Below are 20,414 nucleotides of genomic sequence, written 5' to 3'. Positions count from 1 at the left end.
GTTCAATAGGTACTACAATGAGAAATTAGTATATTTGACTGACGGGATCAGTTTTCACTTATATAAACTCAATTTAATATTTCACTGATTAAACCTTGTGGTTAAAGTGAGTAAATAAATTGAAGGAAAATTTAAAGCATAAGGACATATTTTAACGGAAACAATTTTGTAGGTATGCTATTATAGGTACCTACCGCAATAACAATAGGTAAATGCTCAAAGTTCCTACCCACGTCTTTTAAAATAATAATCTCTACGTTGACTTTGACGTAGGTAGTAGTTACCTGAAATAGAAATGAATTTAATTATTTATGGGTGCTATGAGAGAAGTGTTTGCTAATAAAATTGATTTTATACTTCATATAAATTATATAATTTGCGAATTGAAAAGAATGGACACATATTTTGTTATATTTTTACTGTAAGTTTAATCACATATGGCTCAGAGTATTTAACCAGAGACACAGTATTTAACTAATTCAGTCTTTATGTCTACTACTTTATGTCAATAAAGTTTTTATTTATTTATTATTTATATTGGAGACACAATGAATATTTAATGTGAATTTTAGGGCTTAACACATGTTTAATAGCACTAATTTGGGATTGTATGAGGCGACGCACTAGATGTATTGGAATAGTGCCGACTTAATAGAGCTCTGAGACAGATGAAGGCTTCCAACGTTGCGACTGCGCGAGAGAGCGAAACGCGAAGGCTGATACTGGGCTCTATCAGTCAACGGCCCGCATCTGAGCGAGTCACGCTAATCCATCCACAGGAGTCCTCCAGAATCTATCGTGTTCTGTGAATACACATCGCGGTTTCATACATTTTCATTAGTGTTAAGTGATATTTAGTGAATGGATTATTAAATGTTATGAATTATGTTTTCGTAATGACCGGTTCTTCATTCGTAGAAGTTTTGTGCCGTTGGGATTCAAAGTTTCGGTACGTGACGTTTCTTTTAAACTTTTTGCGCGTTGCTTTTGTTGTTTTCATTGAATTATAAATTAAAATATTCGATATTAAGTATATTTACGCTGTTATTTGCCAATTGTGATTGGAACTTTCAATTTTCAGTCTCCCGGGAGATGTGCGTGGATCAATTAGGTAATATGTATTAAGTAGAGTTCTAAGAATAAATGTATTGAAAATACAAATTTATCCAATAAATTCAGTGTATAATTGTGCTTTTTATAACGTGAATCACGTATAGGTATATATCGGAGATATTATAATAATTATGTTGTTTGAATTGCAGGTAGGTCATATACAAGATAATGTCAAACGTAACATATTATTATCTAGGGAAATATAAATCCATGCAAATGTAATGATCCTCGGTTTTTGTAGGACTTTATACAGATTTGTTTAAACCCGATAATGGGGATTAAATTTCATATGATCGCTAATATACGAAATATATTTAGTATTTTTAAAATGGCTATGTATTTGATTATCAGCGTATTTATTAGCGACTAGCTTTTCGCCCGCGGCTTCGCCCGCGTTTTCAAAGAAAAACCCGTTCCCGTAGGATTTCCGGGATAAAACCTATCCTATGTCCTTTCTCGGGTATCAAAATATCTCTATAGCAAATTTCATGCAAATTGGTTCAGTAGTTAAGGCGTGATTAAGTAACAGACAGACAGACAGAGTTACTTTCGCATTTATAATATTAGTATGGATTAGCAAACCTTTCTAAACATACCTACTTAAGATTAAGAAAAAATGGGTATTTATTTGGATTAGGTTTATATTGATATTATTATATGGGTAGTTCTACAAAGTATGGAAGAAAATGAGTCTCATTTCGGCCCACATTTTTTTAAACGTTCTGTTTGCGGAATTCAGTCTAATGACAAGAGTACAACGTCTCTAAAAGTATATAGAGCGGAACAGTCAGAATATGTAATAGTTTTCGATTTATGACCATTTTAAGGAAATCAAGCCACAGGAAACTGAGCAGGTCACCAGGAAACTGAGAAAAACAACAAAAATCGGTAGAGATCAACGAGATCAACGTTTATTTATCATGTTTTACATGAATTTGTATTATTTAATAAATTTTTAATGGTACTAGTACCTTTAATAATAACGAAAAATAGCTCTATGCTTGGCTTACATACTAATTCTATACTTAAAGAGTCTTGAACAGGAACTCTATTCATCAAATGATCATTGAGCATTAAGAATTAAGTAAAATCTTCCTAAAGATAGTTAACAACATGAAAATAATGAAGTCTGAGACATAATGACACTTCATCCTAGCATTGTACTTAAATCTAGTAAAAATAAATAATAAAAAAGGTAAGTATTAATAACTTTGGCGGTTGAAATTGATACTTTTTGTTTAAATATATAAATTAAAAATATAAATTTATATTTAAAAAGCATTTGAATGCCATAAAACAAAAAATATCAATTTCAACAAAAAAAAAGGTCGTGTTCCATCGTTACAATATTGTATTCACTGAAAAGTGTTTCATATTGGTTAAGATGGTTGTTAATCATCTCAATAGATGGCACGCAGTGTGTCCCTTAGACACATAAAACTGAAAGAATAGAATAAATTAGATTGCTCTGGTGGGTCACGAGTGGCTGAATTGGTCAGGCATCCGCCCCGGAATGGCGTGAAAGGATGCGGGTTCGAGTCCCACAAATCTCGTAATTTTTTCTATTCTTTATAAATTTAAACTTTTTTATGCTAAATTTTAAAATCACAGTCAGCTGAGCAGTCAGGGCATGTAAACAATATAGAATCGCCTTTAATGCATCCATCATGTGCCCAATTATTGCATACTAGACACTGGAACCAGTCATTTCCTGTAGTATTTTCGCTGTGAGACCACCACAGATAAGGCACTCACAGTCAGTGTATTTATTTTCCTTTCCATTTTTTTTTGCCTCTACATTTCTTGGAATTCAATTTTCGCTTCTGTTTTGAGTCTGTTTTTTTATCGTAGTCTGTCTTTTTTCTTTTTCAGCTGCCAATCTCAGGGGATCTATTTTAATTTTTCATACCTCAATTTCTAGCTTTTCTTTGGTTTCGCAATTTTTTCTGTACAACAAAATATAATATTTAGTGTTCAAAATACAGTGCAATGCAACCAACTTTATTTTACACTTACATGTGTATAATCATTGTTATTAGACTATTAAAGGTTTATTTTTCTACTAAGTCATGACATAAGTTAAGTTGTAGTGTAAACACCTACAGTCAAAATAGTACTAGGAACTGCCAAGATCGGTAAAAGTAATGTTTTATGCTTTTTTCCGAAGTTTCTAAAAGATTACGTGCATACTTAAAGATGACCATTACCAATACTAATTATCTGTAGATATTTAATTACGACAGCTACTCAAATGATTTATTTCATTAATTTATACGTAGTTTAATGTTTATAGGTAGAAAGTTTTAAATTTTCTTACGCAGAAACAATGTTTTAGTGTGAAATTATCAGGATCCTGGATGGTCCTCAGTATCCTGGCTTTCAATTTGACAGGAACCTGAGACCAGGATCCTGAGAATATCTGTCTAATATTTAAAAAAACATATCAATTTACAACATTTAACCAGAATTAAGCAAAACTAGGCCTTTGCGTCAGCATCTTACGTATCAAAACGCTATATTTCCTAATATTATTTATTAATTACGTAAAAAATATCTTACCAGGATTCTGGGAACTTCACTGATTACGACACCACTTCCCTTACTTACCGCGCCGGGCTGACTGTACTACGCGCTAGGTGTGAATAGCTAGATGATATTCTTTGTCTCTTTCGTACGTCTGATTGACTCAGCTGAACGGCAACATCGCACGACAAAAAACCTAGCTGTTATTTGCTTATTTTACATCGACCAGGATCCTGATATGAAAGCGTGGGGACAAAATGTTGACAATATTTTTTTAATGTTTTTTTGGGAAAATAAGATAATAATTATTCTACCTAGCAAGAAAACACAGTAAACTCACCGATTTGGCTTTCAAATTACCTTGATACAGAAAAGTAAATAAATCACGACGAACTTTAAACCAGAATTTGTCCGAGGGACACTTCAGGATCCTGAGAATTTGACACTTTGAACAAAGATTTAGTGGCATAAATAAATGTTTTTATTAATTATTTTCAGTGACCAACAAGTAGCAGCTTTAAATAACAGTATTCCGTACAAATTAATTACTTTGAAACGTTTTTTTTAGTATAATTTGGCTGAGCCGCTAAAAATTCCTTACTTTGTAGAACTACCCATATTGTATTATTCATTCATATTTTGTATAGGACTTACCTATACAAAATATATATAGTATGTAATAGAAAATTATAATTAATTTTCTTTGAACAGTTAATCAATGTGCGGCCTCGTGATTTAACTTGATTAATATTCAATTCGAGTTTGTAGCTACAATAAAGTCGGCAATACTTTTGTTACATATCATAAAAGTTATATAATTTGCTATATTTGAAATTTTAAATTGCCCTATAAGCAATGTAACTGACTTGATCTAAAATAAATTTGTTTGAACGATATTAAAAATTGATAAGATTTGAAGCACAAGCCGCTGGATTCAGGCCGCTGGTGATCGGTCGTTTTGGAAATCTTTGGGGGAGGCCTATGTCCTGCAGTGGACGTCCTGAAAGGCTGGAATGATGATGATGATGATGATGATGATGAAGCACAATTTGAAGTTACGTTTGAGAAGAAGATCTTAAATATTTCCAAACTAACAAGTTATTTAGAAATTTTTATATGCAAAAAGAATACAATTTCACGGGTTATTATGATGCAGAAAAATAATTTAGATAATTGAAAATATCAACATTTACTTAGTATTATGCAAATAAAGCTTTTACATTTTATGCAGTACTTACGTTGTGAGGTTAGTTTTATGTGTAGTATACGTAGGTATCACTTGTAACATAATGGAAACTTGGAAAGTAAGGAAAATAGACGCAATGGAAAAATAGATGAATTTTATATTGACGTCATTGTATTTATAGTAGAAATTGTGTTTATTTAGCTTTAGTCTACCAAACACTATCAACTTAACTAATTCAGTAGGACACCCGTTATTCATCATACCTAAGTAGAATTGCATAACTTTTTTTGATATTGAAAAGAATTCTAAAGTATCTTGTTACGAATATTTTTATTTTGAAATTCCTAGATCACGTAAATTGGTTGTTTCTTGGAAAACCAGTAAAAGGTTTTTTCGTTTATAATATCGAATATGAGTATTATGGTCATTATTATGAATATACATTATAATACATACCTGTGTAAAAAATTTAAAGATGTGCGCACTGAATTCATGATTGATTTTTGATACAATTTGTATTATTCTTATACATTACATATATGTATTGTAAAGCTTGCTTAAATGCACGAACGGATGACAAAATTTTTAAAATAGATAATAGGTGTAGATATATATGCAATAGCTATGGAGATTATCATACACATTTAGTCACTTAATCTTCTTATATATAAAAATGAATCGCAAAATGTGTTGGTAAGCGCATAACTCGAGAACGGCTGAACCGATATCGATAATTCTTTTTTTATTATATTCCTTGAAGTACGAGGATGGTTTTTATGTAGAGAAAACGTAAATATGTACCACGGGCGAAGCCGGGGCGGACCGCTAGTTGAAAATAAAAACTCATTATCATATCAATGAGTGATTGGTATACATTTAACTATTTCCATATTTATAGTAAAGCTTCAGCGCCTACTATAATATGATTAAAGTATTAAATCCTCATTTTCTAACTACATTAATAATTATAATGTATATTATAATTGTTGTATCAGCTACAAATGCCGAAAATTACAAAAAAGTTGAGCAAAAGCGGGTCGTGACAGTGACTTATACGATGTGTCCGCCCTTTCGTTGCCTTTCGCGATTGTCGCTACCGTCGCTACTCATTCTCTTAAATTGTTACTCAAATTTATATTTGGGCCCTTTTCTTCACGAGCTCCGACAATTAAACATGGCCTAAGATCTTCATCTTTCCTTAAAGATTGCTCTTTTTCAAATATTATTTGAAAAGCTAGGAGGATAATAGGACTTAGAAACAATTTAAATAAAGAATTCGGGTAGAAGATATTATTTTGTAATAGACCGGGAGATACTGACACAAAATTTCGAGTCATTTGTAACAAGGATGGCGGTTCTACAGGGGTCTTAGTACGCAATGACAAAAAGAAAAATGATGGTGTGAACGCTGGTACCGGTGGCTTAGTCGCGTGGGCGTTTGTCGAACTCGTCGGAAAAATAGCGAAAGTCAAACGATTTGTAACACAAAAATTTTAGAATTTACCGATAGCCCATAAAAAAGTAGTAGGCGGTAGTGTCATGCCATACTTTTCCGGTGTGACTAAAAGCCCGCCATACCGACGCGAATGTGTTGATTTAAATAAAACAATCATTCAACCATTTGTACCAGGCTAACTTTTGCACAGGTAACTATCGTCGTGCAGCCATTTACGAAAATCGCCATGCCATACTTTTCGGACGATTCCAAATGGTCGCCATACCGCCGAAAATCTGCAAAAAATTTTTATTTCGCCAAACTTTTTGTACCAGTATTGCATTTGGATTTTTGGAGAGTATTTGATAAAATGTGACCATTATTATATTTGCCATACTTCTAGTAGGGGGAAAAAGTGCTGTCATACTTGAAAACTTAATTTATTATTAATTTATATAAGTGAAGATTTCCAACACATAGATCTTTGAAATTTTGTATTTATATTTGTTGATCCTCAAACTTACAGGAAAAATAAGTGCCATACTGTTACAAATCGTTTGACTTTCGCTATTTTCCGACGAGTTCGACTAACGCCCACGTGACTAAGCCGCCGGTACCAGCGTTCACGCCATCGTTTTTCTTTTTGTCATTGCGTACTAAGACCCCTGTAGAACCGCCATCCTGTTACAAATGACTCGAAATTTTGTGTCAGTATCTCCCGGTCTAGAAATTATAATGAAAATATTAAGGACTACTGTGTTCAAACAAGGTAAAATCTTTTTAGTTAAAACATTATTACGCTTTTGTGCTCGAGCTTTGGCAATGAATTAGCATAATTAGGTATTAGCTCGAAAAACGTGTTTCTCGTTAAGGTGAAGCAATTTCTTTACAAAGGTACAAAGTCATACTTAATATACCTAAGAATTACCGAAAGGTTATACGGGTGAACATCTAAAATTATAAACCTCACAATGAAATGCTTCAGACCTTTGTAATCATAATATGGACTCAAGGTTGGGTAAAATGATAATATAAGAAAAGTTAAGTACCTATACCTATTATTCGATGTTTGAACATTTCCAATCGGTTCTGTAGAATATCTACAGAAAAGCTTTTTGATAAAATATGCAAGTTATATCAGCTTTTGGAATATTTTACGCATAATAATTGCGTTGATTTATTCATCCACTGAATTTTATAAAGCAATAATTATTATATTACCGGATGGCGTAGCATTTTATCGCTACACATTTTCATAAAACGCCCGTAGCAATCATTTATCAGGTGTTGTGCCGTTGGGAGAAAACATTTTGCAAAACATTTATTTGTTTCTCTTGCAGAGATTTACATGTGGACGACACACATTAATCGCGTACTTAGTCCCGAGTGCAGAATTCAACTACGCAAAATATTCACGTAGTTTGCAACAGAAAACCACACCAAGTTTTTGTACCGTACTCATTAACCGGGATAGAAAATTCTTTCGACCATGATTTCGTAAACCCAAGCTCAATTAACGTCGGATGCAATTTGAACGCGATATATTTTAAATGCAGATTTTTTTACAAAAAAATTTCGTGATGACGCTTATTCTTGAAACTTTATACGGACTGTGAATACCTATTCCTAATTAGTAATTCTGTTCTTTTCAACTGAATTTTTCCATTGTTGAGTTCTCGGTTGATAAAATAAGTAATTGTTTAGGAATGTTGAATTTAGTATTCTTTTTTATAAAATTTTAAAACAAATTACAAGTGTTAAAATAAAACTTCACAGAATATAATTTCTACCTCAGGGTGGGAGATAGCCGAGCGCTCTGGGCGGTCATCCGTGCATGATCAATGTGAACTTTTATAGATATTCAACCATGCACTTACTATTTTCACCTTTGAGATAAAAGAAAACTATTTCTAGTCCAAGGTCTTATAAGTTGTCGAATATTCTTGTTCTATTAGAATATGAGGATTGTTTTATTTTACCACTAGAATATGATCTGGTAACCTTTGTTTCATCTCTTTCGCTTTTGTACCTACACGTTTGGGGTTTTTTATTAGTTTCTTTGTTTGAAAACAATAACACAATCGATCGCTGTTTTTTTTTCAAGATTTTGTGATAAATTATGATTTGTATTGTGATCAAAAACATGTCTTTCTAAAAATGAAATAAGTGAATAAAACACCATTATTACGATTAATTAATGTAAGCAAGTGATTACATTAGTTTTTAACTAATGTAATCTGTAGATAATTCCAATATTATGTTAAATTTATTCGTTTTTCTTAAAAGAAAATTCAGTTTTTCTTAATGAAAATAGTTACGATTCGTAGTCCGTCAAAGCTCAATTTGTTTTTCATTATTTTTAAAAGAACAACAAACTTTTGAACTTGTACATGCTTTTGGCTCTGATTCCTGCAACTTTAGTAATGTATATATTATATACATTTTTAGACTTCTATACGGGTTTATATTGAAGTAGAACCTACAAGACTTTTGTAAGGCTGTCGCAGTTCGTATGTAGGACTTTCCCGTACCGCTTTCGCCCCCGCTATTGCCAAGGAGACGATAGTGAGTAGTCAAATAAACATAAAACATAAGGGTACCGTTACTTTTTCATACCCTATAATAATGTAATATGAGTGACTAGGAGTTCACTGACGGTATTATCCTTGGAGCTTCGAAGTAAAGCCTGATAAATGCAAGTCGTACAGAGCACATATTAGGCCAGGCCTGAATGAATTTTATTATACCGATCATATTCGACGAATACTTTTCAATTTACTTTGATATATGCATTTGGTTTGAGGTTATGTGTATTCTGTCATATAAATTTATTTATGCAGCAGCTCCTACACGACTTTTTTGCGTTGGAAAAAATTAAAAAGTGCGTTACTTTTTTACGTGTACATTTAAATAATATATACTTAAACATAAAGTCCAATCGTCTATAATCTAATTTTTTTTATTTATATGTTCTAATAAAAAAAAAAAAAACTATATCTGAATCCTATATTTGAAAATTGGTTTTCGATCGATCATGCAGGTCAGATTTCATATGGATTTTATATTTTGATTTATAAATGTCATTTGATAATTTCTTCAATAACAAAACATCTCCTCCTCATTCCTCAACCTCAGCGACAATCTGAAACTATATTATTACTATATATTATGTGAAAAAATTTAATATTATAATCATTAATCATTTTAAACGTTCAGACAATTACGTTAACATATAGATCAAATAATTTCGAAGTGTTAATAATTAAATTTGATAATGGTTTATCTTGAGTAAAGAAGTTAATCTTCTTTAATCGACATTAAATATTCTTTGAATTACAATTTAAATTAGATTAAAGACAGTTAATCTATATTCCTGATGCTTTACATCTAGGTACTAAGCCTTTTTGTACTAAGATTTTGGATAACTGCTAGGTTTTCCCTAAATTTATGAACAGTCGCTTGAAAGTTTACAATCAATGATTAAAAAGTTGTTGATTTTGAGAAAGCTTTTACTTTAAAAGTATTAAAAACGCAATATTTCAATCGTGATTAACGAGGAGCTTATAATAAAAATACAAGTAAATACGCGAGATTGGTCATAAAAATTTTTCAATATTTTTCTTTACAAGACCTACAATTGCATCCTCTATTATCTTTATGGGCAAAGTTGCGTTTTCAATTTCAATAGTTTTCATCGTAATATGAAATAAAAACTAAGCTGACGTTAAGGAAGTCCGCTTTCAACGTGGAATACGTGCAGGGCTTTTATTTTGTACTTGGGTATTGTACAAGAGCACAAGCTCGGACTCGCGGGCTGCACTGAATGTTAATCTTGTAAAAGAAGGTCTGTCTCTATTAAGGATTCACGTCGGCAAAAGTCCTTCGATTTTTTAATCCTTCCTGCTTTATATTTTTCTGTTAGAACTTATATTAAGATTATTTTTAGAATTTAATTTAATAAACCTGTGCACATAATATAACTTTTAATATTTAAGTACATTATGATGAACACTACTCTACATGAACTGTCCCAAATCTTTTGGAGTTGGAAATAATTTTTGGCCAACTTATTTCTACCTAAAAGACTGATTTTGATTGTAATACACATTTCTGTCTTTGTTGTCATGATATAAAGATTTATTTTTAACTCCAATTTTCATTATAATAAAACTGTTTTAAATTGATTTTCAACTTTAAGCAACTCATAAACTCGTGCGCGAAGTTCCTCGCTTCGGAAAGTCACAAGTCAAACATCGCAAATAGATTTAGGACGGTATTCTGTTCAGTAATTTAGTTGAATCAGTAAGAATTTTGCTAATTAGCTAAAGCGTGACTATGCCAAGTCTCTAACTTCGTGTTATGCGTCTTGAGCTACAAGGTATGCGACGTATTCATTAGATTAACATTTTCTGACATTGTTTTCTTATAAAATCAAGTAAATTATTTATATAAAATTCCATCTTCACGTTACCATTTAGTATGCTATTTAATAATATCTAAGTATCTATCATTTAATAATATCCACTTTTATGCTGAATTTATTTTGTTTAAATATAAATGGAACTACTTGAAATAAAAAAAAATACAGTAGCCTTTGAGTAAATACTCTGAAATCATTGGACCAGAATACATTTGTAGAAATTTTAATGCGTTCCTCGTATTTTCCGATGGAAGGTAAAAAAAAAATTGGAAAAGATTTACTGAAGGCTTTAATAAAATTAGGAAATGTTTTAAAAGCTTTTCGCGAACGGACGATAATAGGGAGGTTGTCATCCGGCGCGCCTCTGTCGGCGACAGTTTGGGAAGAGGATTTGTATGCCACTGAATGTCGACAATGCAAAGACAAAATTTTTCCACTTAACTTTCCTTTGCTATTCATCTGATATTGATTTATTTCCTTGACTTAGTGCTTTCCAAACATATACACACGTCTATTTTCGGTACTTCTCTCGTGCGACGTTCATTGTTATTTCAAGATAGTTATCTCTAGAAGCATTGAGTAAATAATAAACTAATTGGCTTATAAAACGAGTAGGTACATCTAAGGTCTATTGAGTTGTAGGTAGATACCTAATTCAATCCAATAGGGAAACAATACTTTTATATGTCTTAAATAATATTTATAATAAAATTCAATTCACTTCATAACTTCACACATAGTATTATATTAATTAATTTCTTATTTATTTAAACATTAAGGATTAAAATATAGCAATATTTCACAAAGCTCTATCAAAAGACTGAGCATTAAAGTTTAAATAACTTGAATAAGTAATGACAGAACTTCTAACAAGTGGTTATTTGCATATTGACGTTTTAAAAATATAAATTCGAAGCAACTAGTCTCGTATCCCTGTTCATTCCTCGCGGTCCAACCATTTCCTCCCGGGAAATTTCCGCTTTTCCGCTCCTAGCTGCTTCATACTTTTCTTAAAACACGAACGCTGAAGTTAAATTGTTGAAACAGAGTTAAAACAATAATAATATTTTATTATTAAATTTTTCGTTACAAAGGATTTACTTTTGTCGGAATTGTTTTAAAAGCAATTTTTCATAAAAATATTTTTCGGAATCCGTTATTTTGTTTGGTGCATAGTGCTCCTAAAATTTAGAGTAACATTAAATCAAAATCACATAAAATATCGTCACACATGCACACACCTACATACATATATGTTGTATATCACTTATATTAGTTACGCAGTATTTATTGTTATTTTATATTTTCGAACTACAGCTATCGCAAACTAATTCCATGGATGGGCTGTGACTATAATCATAAATTACGAACTGGGCGAACCACTCCGACCCAACTTTGTTAAGTTTACTAATCTCTTGTTGTGCTAAAGTATGCCAGCCTGTTCTAATGCTGTGTGAAATATATGGTGTAAGCAATATGTTGTAAATGATTATGGAGAGACTGAAGTTATTATATTAATATATTGTTATAATATGATCTACTAAATCGTTGAAGTTTTCGCACACTCGTAGAAGCGCTTAGATTCGAGGTTTATAGAAGAGGAGTTATACATGTGGATAGGTATATAATATTATTTATATCATTGTGCTTTATGGGTATAAACTGGCTGTATAATAAAGATTATTCATGGAGTGTTGATGTGTGTAAATGTAAAAAAACACGTCCCTTCTGCATGTTTCACAAACATCGTATCGCTTTAGCCCTCTAAAATATTTAGTTGTCATTTTAAAGCATGACTAATTAATTATCTACAATTTTGAGATTTTTCTGAGTATTTTAAGGTGCACGATGTTATAACGAGGAAAAGTTGTAAGATTGCTTTTAGTAAAGTAGTTTCAAAACTGAATAATAAATCACCTGCTTCAGGAGTTACACTTAATGTAACTACATTATTAGTATAACTTGTGTCTCCTTTCAAGTGTAGCAAAGGTAATGTATTTCATACACGTAATTGAGTGTCATTTATTTACGTCTTCTTCACAGAGAGAAGCTACACGTATCATAATGTTTAATGATAATAGGTATTAACTGTTTGTTAGAGTAGCACAGTGTACATAAACCAGTTCGAACTTAGTGTTTGGTTTAGCAAATAGTGATAGCAATATTAGATACCTACTTAAGATTATGTATGAAAAGCTTTTTCACTGAATATTTTCGTTAGAACTTCGAACTAAAAATTTATTTTATTCCATGACCTGACTTAAGATATAATCCGCTGAGAAAAATCAATACAAAATTTTGATTGTCAACATGTGGGGGCTTATCGTGATTCGAGACGCTATCCGGGTATTATGGGAACGAAGCCGTGGTTAATGCTAATAATTATTAGCTGCATCTGTATATTTCATAAAATGTATTGACCGCAAAAGTAAATCTTTAAGAAATTGACACAAATTGCTAGCTATTTTGCCTATTTTATTCTTGAGAGTTATAAATCATGAATAGTTTATGATAAAAATCTTATATTTTGGTAATGAATTGGCACGCACAAGAATTCCTGCACCGTGCGGTCGATGATTGATTGCTCAGTCGGCGGAAACCAATTAAAGTTGTCCACTACACTGGATGTTATAAAATTTACCAAGATTAATTGGAAATACGACAAACAAGAAACGGTAGTTTCGATACGTTATACCTACCCGCAGTTTCATTTCAGAGTATTTATACTGTATAATAAATATTACGGTCTTTTGGTAGGAAAACAAACAAAGTTGTAGGTAGATACTCCTAAAATAAACTCGAAGACGTTGAATTACGAATGAAAATTAAAACGCAAGAGAAATATAACAAATTTAGTATTAGATTTTTTTTGTAGCGGCAATGACATTGCAAATGGACCTAACGACCAAAGTTAAAAGTTCAATCGAACTTTAGATTAAAAGCACTACAGAATGTGTTAGCTTTAATTTTCGAATACAGAGTAATAAATTCCATGTATTAAACCAATATAATAAACACAGCTTACAATGCGGAGTTATTTTTTATATGAAAATATAAACATGGCCTGAATTAAATTACATTTTAATTTACCATTATAGACTTTATGTGCGTTCTTTAACAAATATTTGAGAGCTCTCTGAGTACAGAAAAATAACAACGGAAAGCGACAGCGAGATAATACAATTTTCGACAGAATCATTCCGTAATTAATAATTAACATCTTTATAACCGTAAAGATCTATTCAAGCTTCGAAGTAATTAAAATTGAGATGAGATTTTACATGTATTAAGAGAGAGGCTCTATTATAAATTAAATTAATATCTTCACGTAGTCTATGGAAATACGTCTACACACTTTGTTGGTTAATTGCAAACTGGCGAATTCATTATGATAACTAGCTAACGGTATTTGCGTGAGTTAGGAAGCTTTTCAGTTTAATTTTTTTATGGAAATATAGCTTTCAGAATTCATTTGATTAGTAGCTAATATGTATTATATCATATTACTAAGATAGTAGTAATAATAAATACTTTATTTAGTATAATAATTATAACAATAATAGCAGTAGATAACAAAGAAATAGAGTGCCTCTTTAAGTTAGTTGTACTTTAATAAGTGGTTTTCGGCTTATCGTTAATTTATTTATTAATACTTTCTCATGCAATTTGTGTATGGTTTAGTTTAAAAGCATGTGTCTCTCGCGGGCGGGCGTAATGGTGCTCGGGGGACGAATGAGATGAGGGAATCTCCACACAGCGTAAACGTACTCTTGCAATTTTAAGTTTTTGGCATCCGACTCCGGCATTATTCAAAGCGGTGTTTTGTATTTCAAGCCACTGCGACGTCTGCAGCCCATTATTTATATGTAGGCTTTCATTATAGCCCTTTTAATAATGTCGGTGTTTAAGTCCGCCTAGATGTTTTATGTAGCGACCTTTTTTACGTATTGTATAAGTAATAAGAACAAGGAACATAAAATGTCTAGTCTTGTACTTGTTTTGTTATTGCTTAGCGTGCTGTTAGTCTTATTGTAGTCTATAGGCTTCCTGTAATAATTGTAAAGCTTTTCACGAAACATAATAAAAAAAGGCATAATGAGAAGTTCATGGACGTTATCGTGATAAAAAAATAAAATCTATTATAGCAGTAAGTACAAAGTTGAATTGGACAGATAGTTATATAAACTCATAGTTTAGTATTCTATTTATATAATACATACAGTCTAAACGATATTTTTATCGCCAATGAGACATCTAGTATCAGTGCTGCACGGCAGTCTTTTTCAATTTCCACTCAAATTACTGAGTATAATTGGATCTGACTACATCGAAATGTCCTTTTTCTCTAGAGCAGTAGACTGTTAAATCGAAACCAGTTCAGTTGATATTAGAATGAAATTTGAAATTTCCCTAGTTACCAGGTGTTTGCAGAATTGTAATTCCTTCTTTTCCTATTAAAAGTTATCCATGTAGTTGCTTAGCTAGTGCGCTGAGTTAAAACTGAAAGTTATTCTAAACGCAAACAATAAAACTTTTCACAGGACGGGTCACTGACTTGTACCGACTTTATATGTTAGCAAATAACCCTTACTCTACTTGCTTAGTTTTAAACGCGTTATATACTCACTCAATTTTGGCACTGCCAATTAATAGATACGTAGATACTATTAATAATTAATTAATTTAATAATTAATCAAACTCTTATAATATAATTACCGGTTAATGTTGATTTATACATATGGAAAATCGACGACTTTAAAATCGAACTTAGAAATAATTTTTATGAAGTATATATTTTCTAGTTTTCTACTATTTATGAAATATGTTTATATTACAAACAATATTGCTGCCAATGATTTAAAATTTTACATGATTACCAAAGCTTGTTTGTTTCTAATTTCTATTAATGTATGAGTGATTTTGTTACACACAGAATGTCACAAACGAAAGATGAATTATAATGAAAACAATTTTGTATTTGTTCACAGGCCGGCTCGGTATGGGTAATGGGGCGTAGGTGAGGGCGCACGGCGGGCGCCGCGCTTGGCCTGCGCCCGCCCATGGCACCCACGCTATCCATCAGGTTAACTGACAGATTATTGCTATAATTCTCATCTTTATTACTGATTAAATTGTGTTTACTTTAAATTACGGATCTTGTAAGGTCAATGGTATCGTAATGGTTCGTTGTTATGATAAGATAGAATAGATATTGTTGTAATGCTTGGGATTTTAATGGTTCATTAAATGAAGTAAGGTACGATTATTTAGGTATTTTAGTGATAAGTATTTAAAAATAGTAATAAAATATCTATAATGTAGAGCTAAAGGTAAAATATAACAAAATAATAGAAAACAAATTGATATTGTGGTTAGAGAACTGATTGATGTTAGATGGATATCTGTATCACGATCCTGCGTAATTTCAACGATACTCAAACGATTTGAACGTTTGGTGTTTCCTATTGACGATGGTGTGAAGTAAATTTGGGATCTAAACTTGGCTTTTTAATGCGTAAGATCTACCCACCATCAATCATTTCTATTTATAGTATAATAATACACATAATGTATTTCCAAGGTGACGATTTATCGTGGATGTTATTTGTGTATGTTACAGGTGGGTCGTGCGTTGGACTATATTGGTGGCGTGGGCCTCCCTCGTGCCCGTCAACAACCAGGTGCTCGCTCCTACCCTGGTGCCGTCCTGTCCAACGCAATGCATCTGTCTTTCTCAATCCCAGGTTTATAGCTCAATATTATTAACAAACAAAAAACAGTATTTAAGTTTTTTTATCTCATACTTCTAAATTCTTATATTTTTGGAGAGAATAGCCAGCTTACTAACTTACCGATGTAAATTAACAATCACAATGGATCTTGAACAAAACATCGTCCAAGTTCCATATTTATAGCGCTTTTCGAAAAATTACGGCTTCATTGATAAAACTTTCTGGCAATTATTAGGATTATTAAGATAATAAGAAAAGTTTGCTAAAATGTTCCATTTTCCTTCTACACCGACTAGAGGATTATGGAATATATGTGGTTTCTTATAACTTATCACTATTCAATTATCTGTAAGTGGTTTAGCCTGAATTAGTCTTTTTATGAACATTAATAACAAAATGAGAATTAAAAATGTTGTGTGGTTTTATGAAACCACGGTAAAAGTGAAACTGTTCGAACGGTTCCGAACACTGCTTTGTGTAGCGCATGTCGCGTGACGGTCGGCTGCCGAGTAGGTATACCTACTCGGCAGCCGCGATACACGCGACATGCGCTACACAGACCAAACAGTTTGAGACGATGTAATAAAAGTTTCACTTTAAAAACGATGAACGTACCAGGATTATCTCGTTTAATTTTCCACATCTCTACTTTTTTTTACATATTAGATGTATTTCCCCAGATCCCATTTCACAGTTGCACAAAGTTCATTAGTCCACAAAAGTAACGTAAACAGTAATTAAAATTGTTGCAAGCAGGAAACTCGGTAAAATACTTTTCACCGTGTGAGAAAGATAAAGCCGATTAACGCGGAGGCCCCTCACGAGTCACTTTATACGTTACACGGGAGTTTCTATCATTAGCGCCCAAGGGAAATTTTATTCTTATTGAATATAATTTTCCTTATAATGGATAACACCTGCTGTCCGGCAATAGAAATAAAAGCGTCCCTTCGAGCTCATTCTCCTGATGCTAAATGATGGTATTACGAAATATTTACTGAAGTAGAAGCGAATTGCCTAGTTACTTGTTGCCAAGTTAGCGACGCCATTGTACTAAAATTTCATATGTTTTCTATATAAAATATATATCGGGGAACGTCCAATTGGATACTAATAACATTAATATTTAATATGTATCATGTAATATCCATTATTGAGTGGGTTATTATATATGACATATCGATGTATGATTAATAGAAAACTAGTGGCTATTTTGTTAGTGTAGTTTATAGATAATAATTTTATTAATTAATTATCTGGCACACGAATGGAATACAAAACAAAACTTGTTAAAAATGAGTATTTGCGTTTAATCTATGCTGTATAAACGGAATCGATTTCGATTTTGGTGTCGGGTTATTTGTAAAGATTAAGTTTGGAACAATTCAATCACAATATGGGTGAGGGTGTGTGCGTGGGGAGAGGATTAATTTTATTGACAAAATAAACAATGGCAATTGTGCCGCGAGTCATTAATCGATACGTTAGTGCACGGATTCATAACCCTTTAGATATGACATTTATGGACATAAATAAATTAATATTATTACATATGTTAATAATAAATATACAATATCACAGTTAATGATAAACAATAATCACAGGGATCATACATCCTATAAAGGGACAGTTAGTCGAATTTGAGAATTGTTTTTCGAAAAAACATTTGGACCGTTTCACATCAATACTTCATCTAAAACATTACTTAAAAACTCAATTATAAGAAATGAGAAGAGAATATATAGAATTCATTACCTATTTACCATCCATCTTTTATATACCATCTTTAATCACGTAACTACAAAGATTATGATGCTACAGAGCAGCGAGACTTTGAATTGTAAAATATAAAACCGGCCAAGTGCGAGTCGGGCTCGCGCACAAAGGGTTCCGTAGCAGCAAATATAATAAATTACAGTTAAATCAACCTATCTCAAAAACTATAAGAGATACTTTGATCAAACCAAAAATCGTTGAAAGAGTTAATTAGCATGCATCACCTCTATTTTTTTTAGAATTTTATACCCCGTAGTTATAAAAATAGAGGGGGGGGGACATACTTTTTACGACTTTGAGAGCTGATATCTCAAAAACCGTTCACTTTAAGAAAAATGTTTTTTAGAAAACTTTATATCATTTTAAAAGACCTTTCCATTGATACCCCACACGGGTATGTACATCGAAAAAAAAAATTTCATCCCTCAGTTACATGTATGGGGGGCCCCACCCCCAATTCTTTTTTTTACTATTTAGTGTCATATTTTTGTAGCGGTTCATACAACACATATTCCCATCAAATTTCATCACTGTAGTACTTATAGTTTCCGAGTAAATCGGCTGTGACAGACGGACAGACGGACAGACGGACAGACGGACATGACGAAACTATAAGGGTTCCGTTTTTGCCATTTTGGCTACGGAACCCTAAAAACTATAAATTGTTCTAGGATGTGTATCTTTTCTTTGTATTGCAGGTCGTGTGCAACAGTGCAAGTTTGCGAGGCGTGCCGTCAGCGTTAAGTCCCAATGTAATGCAGTTATCACTGTCGAGGGCTGATCTTCGCGTCCTACGGTCCGATGCATTCGCGCATCTCAGGCAACTCCGCCGCCTGTCTCTCGACGCCTGCAACCTGACGCGCATACGCCCTTTCGCCTTCCGAGGCCTGCCCCGCTTGGATGAGCTCTACATACAACACACGCCACTCGCTACGGTGGACGCGTTCGCCTTCGCTGCGCTCCAGAATATATCATCAATCGTCCTCTCGCATAATCGAATAGCACAAATCGAAGGCTATGCATTCGCCGGAACCAATTTTATAAAACTTATCTCGCTAAGGAATAATCCCATAAAACGGATATTGGCTCACGCTTTTTCTGGTCTAAATGATGTCTCTCAAATAGAATTACCGTCTGGTATAAAGTCCATCGAGCCGAAGGCTTTCTTCGGTTTAGAAGGCGTCGGTGTGCTGGAACTAGCTTACATGGATTTACCGGCACTGATGCCGGATACGTTCTTTGGATTAACCCGCGTCGGTCGACTGGCTTTACGGGAATCCGATCTGGGAGTTATACGCGTAGGCGCCTTTGATGGTTTGCGGCGTGTGGATATTTTAGAAATGTGTAATAACAAAATCGACGGTATCGAGGAGCTTTCTTTAATACAGAATAATAGTGTCCATACTTTTAAAATGACTGGAAATCATATGCTCGAATCGCCCGAAGCGGTCGTCCTGGAGGTGGAAAATATTATAATACGCGGCAATCATTTGCCATGCGAGTGCGGCCGAGATCCACTGTCGAACCAGTTGGCTTTGACGGCCGACTTTGCAGAAGAGAACTTATGTATATCTCCATTGAAAGTGCGGGGCCGGAGCTTGGCGAGCGCGGCGGGGTCGGCGTGCCGCGGGGAAGGCGGCGGCAGCGCGCGCGCCCGGGCGGCCGCCGGAGCCAGCCCCGTGGGGGACGCCCTAGAGCACTCTCTCGCGCTAACTATTGTGTCGATCGCTTTCCTTGCAAACAGCTAACCGCCTGTGGTGTTCAATATTGTATCTGTAAATATTGTATAATATGTGAGAGTGTAATGCGAAATTTTACATTGAATGGGTCCGTTCATTTAGTATACGTTGGACCATAAAACGTTTGCCTTTGGAATACTTGTTTTATTGACTCCATTTGTACGAGTTGTTTTATTTGAACTGCTTTATGTAAAATAATATATTCGACTGTTATGCATCTTCAACGATCCACATGAATGTAATAAAGATATTAAGAATAATAAATCTGTTTCATTATACTTCTTTTTCTTTTATTTCTATTGAACATGTAATCATTTATGCTAAAAGTATGTATAAAATTAGCAACATTTCATTTACCACTAAATATAAAGATAAGAAATTCAGTCAGTTGGTTAAATACAATGAAATAATTTTCATGGTTATATTTTAGTAGAACAGTTTAAAAATTAATGAAAGTACGAAAATAGCTGTATCTGTATTTCTAGGCAA

At 33.0% G+C, this 20,414-nt stretch overlaps 1 protein-coding gene across 1 annotated transcript; it reads left to right on the top strand.

Annotated features, from left to right (window-relative positions):
• Window positions 1–749: 749 nt before the first annotated feature.
• LOC149482232 (uncharacterized) lies at window positions 750–20,166 on the top strand. The gene is made up of 4 exons (XM_089703920.1): window positions 750–949; window positions 15,667–15,761; window positions 16,299–16,422; window positions 18,885–20,166. The coding sequence occupies exons 2-4, from the start codon at window positions 15,739–15,741 to the stop codon at window positions 19,932–19,934; spliced, it is 1,197 nt and encodes a 398-aa protein (XP_089560046.1). The 5' UTR covers window positions 750–949; window positions 15,667–15,738; the 3' UTR covers window positions 19,935–20,166.
• The last annotated feature ends 248 nt before the right edge of the window (window positions 20,167–20,414 follow it).

This window comes from Colias philodice, chromosome 15 (genome assembly GCF_061535455.1).
Source record: "Colias philodice isolate Cphi_HAF_F1 chromosome 15, ilColPhil1 Martin Lab GWU primary, whole genome shotgun sequence".
NCBI lineage: Eukaryota > Metazoa > Arthropoda > Insecta > Lepidoptera > Pieridae > Colias > Colias philodice.
Note: the sequence above shows the minus strand (reverse complement) of the source record. Positions and strands in the feature narration are given on the sequence as shown.

Bases quoted from the DNA above. Each gene is read 5' to 3' on its own strand.
- LOC149482232 (XM_089703920.1), top strand. From the start codon at position 15,739: ATGGCACCCACGCTATCCATCAG. The intron at 15,762-16,298 runs GTTAACTGACAG...TGTATGTTACAG, and splicing joins GCACCCACGCTATCCATCAG to GTGGGTCGTGCGTTGGACTA. The intron at 16,423-18,884 runs GTTTATAGCTCA...TTTGTATTGCAG, and splicing joins TCTGTCTTTCTCAATCCCAG to GTCGTGTGCAACAGTGCAAG.